The sequence below is a fragment of the Helobdella robusta genome (assembly GCF_000326865.2).
Source record: "Helobdella robusta unplaced genomic scaffold HELROscaffold_38, whole genome shotgun sequence".
In the NCBI taxonomy this organism is placed as follows: Eukaryota; Metazoa; Annelida; class Clitellata; order Rhynchobdellida; family Glossiphoniidae; genus Helobdella; species Helobdella robusta.
The window spans coordinates 896,357-905,197 of NW_008704829.1; the positions used below are offsets into that span (position 1 = coordinate 896,357).

An 8,841-nucleotide genomic window follows, 5' to 3' on the forward strand; every position below is an offset into this window, starting at 1 on the left:
TATGAGGTACTCTCCTCTCTCTCTCTCTCTCTCTCTCTCTCTCTCTCTCTCTCTCTCTCTCTATTTCTCTCTATTTCTCCATCTCTTTCTCTCTCTCTTTTTCCCTCATTCTCTCTCCTAATTACTCTCTCCTAATTACTTGCTATTCATTAAATTTTCATAATAAAAATAATAATAATCCCCAGAGAAATACACGCACCAATACAGGGAGATAAATAAAACTTTGGAAATTTGAAATATTCACACGTACACAAACGTCTGAGAATGTATACGTATACACACATACACACACATACATTCACCAATACATGGCATACAAAACACATACATATACACTAATACTCGATACACAAACATACACCAAAACACGAACTAACTCCCACACACTCACACACACACACACACACACACACACACACATATACTCACACACGCACACGCACACACACACATATGTATACACGCACACACACACACACACCAATACACACCACAGGTAGTTGCTTACAATGGTTGGGATTCGCGAACAGCCTTCTTAACCCTGTCATATATGCCAGGTTTAATAGGGAGTTCAGAACGCCGTTCAAACATATATTACTCTGCAGGTGTGTGTCTGTGTGTTTGTGTGTGTCTGTGTGTGTGTGTGTGTTTGTGTGCGTGTGTGTGCGTGCGTTCTTACATCATGTGTTTGGATGTCTGCTTATAAAGATGAATGTGATTAAATAGTGCACGTTCAACATTTTCCACAAGTTTTAATGGCTAAGTTTTTAATTTTTAGTACATTGAAATCTTTTTAAATAATTCAGCCTGGAGCTGATGGAATTCTGTAAACATTGAATAATAATAACTACAACTTGAGCAAAATCATGAAAAATAATTTGAATTTATAATATTTAAAACACAACAACAGCAACAACAAAATAATCAAACTCAATAACAAAAACTCACACGTACTGACACACACACAAACACAAACACACACACACACATAAATACACTCACACACACAAACAAACACACACTTACACATAAATACACTCACACACACATACAAATAAATACACACACAAACACAAACACACACAAACAAACACACACACATACACAAACACACACAGATGCAAAGATCTCGACGCCAAACTCCGCCTAGAAACCTACGCCGAGAAATACGGCCCTGGCGGGGCTTGCCAGGTCTCTTACGACGGGGGCTCCAAGCTCAACATGCAAGGTAGGCCAGGCAGCAGACGTTTGTCTAGCATAGGCAGTGTAGAGATAGTGAAGGTGGAGAGAGAGGAAGTTGAGCAGTCAAATTGCGAGAGATATGGAGTGGAGAGGAGAGGCAATAGGGGTAATAATAATAATAATGATAGTGGTAGAAACTATCGCGGATCGGCCCTACCTGACGAGAAGATGACGTTGTTGCCGTGTAGGGCCCCCTCTCAAAACGTACTCCCATCGATCCCGCGGCAGATGACCACCCAGCCGATGCTCGATATTCAACTGCCACTGATATCGCTTTCGTCGTCACCTCCATCGCCTCGAAAGTTAAAAATTCCTGATGATGATGATGCAGGTGGTGGTGGTGGTGGTGGTGGTGGTGGTAAAAGCGATAAGGATGATGACGACAATGATGTTTGTGGTAATGATACTAAAATTGGCGGCGATTTTAAAAAGAAGGAAGCTGGTGCTGATGATGAGGATGGTGGTGGTGGTAGTGATGATGATGATGATGGTGGTGGTGGAGGTGGTGATGATGATGATGATGGTGGTGGTGGAGGTGGTGATGATGATGATGATGATGGTGGTGATGATGATGATGGTGGTGATGATGATGATGGTGGTGATGATGATGATGGTGGTGATGATGATGATGGTGGTGATGATGATGATGGTGGTGATGATGATGATGGTGGTGGAGATGGTGGTGATGATCATGATGACGGTGAGGCGAGTAAGCAAAAATTGCAAAACTCTCGCGGTGACCATGATGATAACGATAATAATAATAAAAATTATAATAATATCAACAACAACAGCAATAAAAATAATAATAATAATAATGATAATAATAAAAATAGTATTAGTAATAATAATAATAACAACAACAACAACAACAACAACAATAATGACAATAATAATGATGATAATGATAACAGTGGCTCAAATTTAAACGACATAAACAACAACAACAACAATAAAAGCAACAAAACAAACATCAACAACATAGACGTACAATCTAAAACTACTAATGTTGTAACAATGAGCTCTAACAACAACAACTTCAACAACAACGACAACAACAACAACAGCAACAACAACAACAAAAATAATAACAATGAAATCAAATCACCCAAACAACAACGCGCAAACAACAAATCCGACAACCACAACGAAAATGACGAGGTGACTTCATCCTCGTCGCCGTCATCATCATCATCATCGTCATAATAATAATAATAATAATAATAATAATAATAAATTTATTGATGACATGCTTGAATTTATTACGAGTTTTACTCCACAGTCATATTCGTTTTTGCCATCATTGTATTTAATATCATCATTATTATTATTGTTTTTATTATTATTATTATTGTTGTTGTTATTGTTATTATTATTATTATCGTTATCATTATCGCCATCAGGTGTATTCAACATCATTCGCCAATTTTGGAAATTAGCTTTTTGGCAAAAATTTTCAACATTTTTTTAGAAATACAAAAAAATCTCATCCCGTCGTCATCATCATCGTCTCTGTCGTCGTCATCATCATCAAAACCATCAGTAGTAGTAGTAGTAGTAGTAGTAGTAGTAGCAGCAGTAGCAGAAGCTGCTGCAACACCACTAATATCATCATCGTCAGAATCGCGATCCTCGCTAGCATTATTTGGTCAAGTCATTTTTGGCTTTCAAGGCTTTCATGTCATCATCGTCGTCACTAACTTTAGTACTGATATATATGTACACACACACACGCACACACACACACACTCTCTCTCTCTACTTCTCTCTCTCTCTCTTTCTATCTCTCTCACTCACTAATGGTCTAATTAGTCTATCAATTAATTAAACATACTTCGTTTTTTGTCCAAAGGTTTTCTCCATAGCAATACATAGATGACAATAATGTTGTAAAAAATTTTTTTTTCAAATATCTACATGTATTTGTTTATTAATTGATTAATTTAATTATTTATTCATCTATTTATTTATTTATTTATTTATTTATTCATTCATCTATTAATTCATTAATTCATTAATTTATTCATCTATTAATTAATTTATTTATTAATTTATTCATCGATTTATATATAAACTTGTGTTTCTCTGTCTTGATTTTAACGTCAAATAAAGCATCTTAATATATTTCAGTGGGTTGTTTGCTACACAAACACACACACACACGACATCATAATCAAGTAACATGTGGTCATCATCATCGTCATCATCATCGTCATCATCATCGTCATCCCCACTACCAGCATCATTATCATCATCATCACCATCACCATCATCATTCCTATCATACATATTAAGCGCTGTGAATTTTTTCCATAATTATTATTCGTCCTTTTGCATTGGAGCGTATCTAATTCATTCTTCCATCCATCCGTCCATCCGTCCATCCGTCCGTATGTCTATTTGTTGTTTGTTTGTGTGTGTGTGTGTGTGTTTGTGTGTGTGTGTTTGTTTTAGATTGGTATGGAAGGTAATCAATCACTCATTTAGCTATTGAAAACCGGAGAGCAATTTTTTTTTTCAACAGCTAAATCAGTCATTTACTACAAAAAGTTTCATCTGTCAATCAGTCAATCAAGTTTTCCATCAATCAATCAATCAATCCATCTATCCTTCATCCGTCCATCCATTCATCCATCCATTAATCAATCAACTAACCAATCGACCAAACTGATCAACCGAAAATGCTCTAAATCGAAAAATTTCATAGAACTATGGTTCTCAAATTTAAGGATTGTTAAACCCGAAATCTAAAACATTTACTAAATAAGATATATTAACCATTTAATTTTAAAAATAAAATAATAATTGAAGTAATTTATTTTAAATTAAGATAAATCTGTTTACAAAATAACTCTTATACTGAATAAAACAGTAAATAAATCAAACCATTAATTAATAAAGCTAAAGCTTGCACAAAAAAATATATTCTGGTCGATTTTTTGCTAAGATTATTGAAAATAAATTTAAATATTATTTAGATAACTTATTTTTTTCATTTATATTTTATAATATTCTTAATACGAATAATTAATTCCCTGTATAAAAAGAAATATTCAGAATTCAAATTTGCATTAATAACTTAAATCCCATTTTAAACTCTATGCCAGTTCAGTCACCACGTGTTTATTTTTCTTCCTAAATAGAATAAAATCTTTTTTTTAACGTTTTAATCGAATAAAATAATTGAATAAACATTTAATTATTTAATTTTTAATAATTTGTAAATAGATTTTAATTAAATTAATAATACAAGATGGCGGATGGAAATATTGATTTCACGGACGAAAGAATTTTCAGGTTGGTCCGGAAAATAGCTGGCAATGAACCTCTGCTCCGATCCAAAAGCTTCAAACGACTGAAATTATTTCTCAAAAATTTGCCAGGTTTTGTTTATTTTTTTATCAACCAAGTAACTATTTCATCAAATAACTAATATAATAAAACTAACTTTCAGCTTCGACTACAAATCTGACCATGGCTAAACTTTGGAAAGGCCTTCATTACAGTATGTGGATGGCTGATAAGATGATTTTTCAGGTTTCTTCCACTCTCTAAAAAATTTTTTATAAATTTATTAATGTGTAAAAGTAAATCAATTGTTTGTTTGTGGTACAGTTGGCTGTTTAATTGACCTTTTATTGAAAAGTTCATCTATTCAGTTGCCCAATTCATACATTTATTTGTTTTACTGGTTCATTTTTATTCATTTCTTAACTGAAGACTGATTGACTGAACAGCAGATGATGATTCTTTGGATGGTTGATTGATCTCATATGTCCACACAAACACACACAAACGCGCACACACGCATGCAACATCGCAGGAACAGCTGGCGGACAGCATCTCGACAATCATCCACACTCTCCCATCGGACGAACTGTCGATGATGTTTTTTGACGCCTTTCTTCAAGTCGAGGCCCACGAATGGCATCTCATTGATGATCTACGAATGGATAAATTTTTAAGGGTTGGTTGGTTGGTTGGATTGTTTGGTTGGCTGGTTGGTTGGTTGGTTGGGTTAGTGCTAAAATTAAATTAAATTTAAAGCCATAAATGATAACTATCATTTCATCATTAGTAATAGTTAACTTCCTACCTACCCCCCCATCTATAGCTGGTTAGGTTCATGTTTAGGGAAACGTTCAGATTCATGAATAGCAGCAAGAACAACTGGAGCCAGATGGTTTCCAAAAAATTTTGCTCGAGTTTGTCAAAAACATTCAATGATCCAAAAATATCGTTGAATCTGCTCTTCCATATTTTAGATTTTTTTCTCGATGAGTTGGAAAGAGTTGCAGGCAGTGAGGTCTGGGGAATTTTTCAAACAATAATTTCAGTGTCTTTGTTTTTTTTTGTTTGTTATGATTTGTTTTCTATGATTTTATGCTAAGCTTCATTAACTTTTCACTTGTTTTTATTGTTTATTGTTTTTGGTTATATGTTAGAGCTTTATTTATAATTTGGTCATTGTCAATAATATCATTATCACTGTTACCATTATTATTATTATTATTATTATTAATGATATTATTGTTATTATTTAGTACCCAGAACAGTTCATCAAGTCTGTTACTAGGGTCTTCATAGACTGCATATCAAAAACAAACAAGTTAGTATCGGATATGTGATATCTCTCTCTTTCTCTCATATACTTCTTCATTTTTTTTCATTTTCATCATCCAACAGTGAGTACCTGGCAAAAGAAATTAAAAAATTGTACCTCAATAAAATCGCCACATCCCAGTATAAGGTTTCAGTTCGCTTTTAGTTATTTACTATTATTATTATTATTGCAGTATGATTATTATTGCAGTATGAGTAGTAGCAGCAGCAGCAGTAGTAGCAGCAGCAGCAGCAGTAGTAGTAGCAGCAGTAGTAGTAGCAGCAGTAGTAGTATAGTAATGGTAGAATGGTCAAAATATTCGTAGCAGTAGCAGTAGTAGAATATTAACAATAGCAGTATCATTATTATTATTGTTTATTATTATTATATTATTATTATTATTTTATTATTATTAACGTAAAGATGACTGAAGCAACTTTGAAAGAGATGTCATTCTCCAGGGCCTCTAAAAAAAATTGCAAGAATCGACCCATCCTTTTCTCCCTTGTCAAAAAAAAGTCTGTATTACATAATAAGATGTGGATATAGCGATTATGATGATTAACATGATGTGCGTGTGTGTGTGCGTGCGTGTGTGTGTGCGTGTGTAATGTATGTATAGTTTCATTACTACAGTGATTAATTATTATAAATAATAATTATTTTATTTGTTTATTTGGCTTTCAGAAAGGCTAAAAAATCGAAACCCAAGAAACCTGCCAATGATAATGATGACATGTCTACGGAGGAAAATGGTGATGATGACGTCATTGATGACGTTAATGATGATAATGACGATGATGCCGAGAATGATAATGATGGTGCTGCTGGTGATGATGATAATGACGACGACGACGATGATGATAATGATAATGATGGTGAATCGTAACGATGACTTTTTTTTAGCATTTTTATAAATGGAAGTTTTTTTTGTCTTAAAGTAAAAAGAAGAAATAGATCCCTGCGCTGTGGTAAAATAAATTAAAATATAAAATACAATGTAAAATAAAAATCACGTATTCTAGAACCTACAGACACAAAATTATCAAATAAAAAAGTCGATATTGATATAAATGTCTCATTCCCAAGCAATCCATTTCATTTTGACTTGTCTTAATGGATGAAAAAGATGATGATTTGTATATATATATATATATATGTATGGTGTTTAGTGTTTATTATAAACTTTCAATATTTTTAGAAACTATTGTTATGAAGAACTTTTAAAAAAAGTGAAGAATTTTTTAAAGTTAGGAGTGTATACACCCAGGAACGGTTACTTCTTTACTATTTTAAGGTTCGTCACTGAATGAAGTTTCTAAGACATTCGGGTAAAAAAATTACAATTGGCTTCGTATGTACGCTATATACGCTGGTAAATAGTTCAAAACTTTGTCCTGAAAAGTGGACCATTTAGGTTTTTTCTGAAGTTTTACGAATTTCAAAGTTTCTAAAACGTTTAAAAAGTTTGATAAGTTTATTGATCATAATTCTCTAACAAATATCCAAAACTAATAAATATTTTATGGAAATTATGAATCCAGTTTAATATGTTATGGGGAAAAAATTCTTAAAAAATTGACCGCTGGCGAATTGACTGAAAAAAAGAATAAATTAGTTAATTATTGAATACAAAGAATATTGAAAAATTAGGAAGAAAATAAAATGAAATAAACCCATTCTAGAGGAGACCATCAGAAGACTGTATATAAGTTTACACATAGATAAAAAACAACAATGAATAAAAAAGAAGTCTTTCGAGTTCAAAAAAGTAAAATTTAATGACTAAAGTATATATGTACACACACACAAACACACACACACAGACACAACTTTTTTTGCTAAAAAGTCACTCAAATTCAGTTTGGTAGTTTCCGAGATATCTGCCCCCGAAAATAACGATGGAAAATCCAATGAATGAATGAATGAATGAATGTATGAACGATTAAAAGAATAAATGAATGTATAATTAGATGAACGAATGAATGAACTAGAAGGAACAGAATGAGTATTAAAGATAGTTCGTGAGAATGACGAAAAAATTGAAAAAGAAATCAAGACATGATATATAGAACGATATTACAGTTATTATATAAATATTTACAAATATATAACACACACACGCACCACACACACACGCACACTCACAATGATATACAGTTGTATAAGAAATTGTCATGAAATGGTTAACTATAAGGGTATATACATATATTTATATATATAGTTTATATTATATATATAGTGTTTATGTTTGTATACATATATTTATAATACATACATACATATATATATATATATAGATATATATATATATATATATATATATATATATATATATATAGATATATATATTTACAATATTCTATAAATTCTACCGAATGTTTGGCGTTAATATGTTTGTAGTTCGTTTTTTCGATTTTTCTCACTAAAGTTTTTTGGTGAACGTTTAGTTTATTAAAATTCAAAATAAACTTATTTTTCGAATTCATGCTGCAAATAAGGCCGTATTTCGATTCCGAATGAATCATCGTCAGTGCTCCTTGCTGTATATATAGGGAAATATTGACTTTGTCAAGATTAACTTTGACGTTGTGAAAATTAACTTTGGTGTTGTAAAATTGAACTTTGATGCGAATTAGGTGTCAGGTTTCTTAATTGTTTGGTCATCTTCTTTGGTCTCCTTTTCTTCATCGATAGCATCATATTCTTCTTTGTCTATATTTGCAGCATGAATTCGAAAAATAAGTTTATTTTGAATTTTAATAAACTAAACGTTCCCCAAAAAACTTTAGTGAGAAAAATCGAAAAAACGAACTACAAACATATTAACGCCAAACATTCGGTAGAATCTATAGAATATTGTAAAAATTATGGTCTATTACCAACATATATATATATATATATATATATATATATATATATATATATATATATATAATATATGTCTTTTAAAATCATTGTTTTTTAACATTGCAATGATTAAAACGTTAATAATA

At 32.0% G+C, this 8,841-nt stretch overlaps 3 protein-coding genes across 3 annotated transcripts in view; 2 read left to right on the forward strand and 1 right to left on the reverse strand.

Annotated features, from left to right (window-relative positions):
* HELRODRAFT_128054 (hypothetical protein) overlaps nt 1-597 on the forward strand; it is a gene marked incomplete at both ends in the record, with an annotated part of 1,930 nt that extends 1,333 nt beyond the window's left edge. The window contains one exon of the mRNA XM_009023890.1: nt 501-597. Within this exon, the coding sequence (XP_009022138.1) occupies nt 501-597 (97 nt within the window). The remainder of the gene's footprint in view (nt 1-500) is intronic.
* Nucleotides 598-4,495: 3,898 nt separating this feature from the next.
* Nucleotides 4,496-8,039, forward strand: HELRODRAFT_192791 (hypothetical protein; the record flags this gene model as incomplete). The annotated part of the gene is made up of 9 exons (XM_009023891.1): nt 4,496-4,625; nt 4,697-4,779; nt 5,066-5,209; nt 5,357-5,548; nt 5,787-5,851; nt 5,929-5,992; nt 6,269-6,363; nt 6,533-6,600; nt 7,672-8,039. 9 exons carry the CDS (start codon nt 4,496-4,498, stop codon nt 7,764-7,766), a joined length of 936 nt encoding a protein of 311 aa, XP_009022139.1. The 3' UTR covers nt 7,767-8,039.
* A 336-nt stretch (nt 8,040-8,375) lies between these two features.
* The window catches only part of HELRODRAFT_192792 (hypothetical protein), a gene marked incomplete at both ends in the record, with an annotated part of 7,986 nt that continues 7,520 nt past the window's right edge, over nt 8,376-8,841 (reverse strand). Inside the window, one exon of the mRNA XM_009023892.1 lies at nt 8,376-8,447. Coding sequence (XP_009022140.1) covers nt 8,376-8,447 — 72 coding nt within the window. The remainder of the gene's footprint in view (nt 8,448-8,841) is intronic.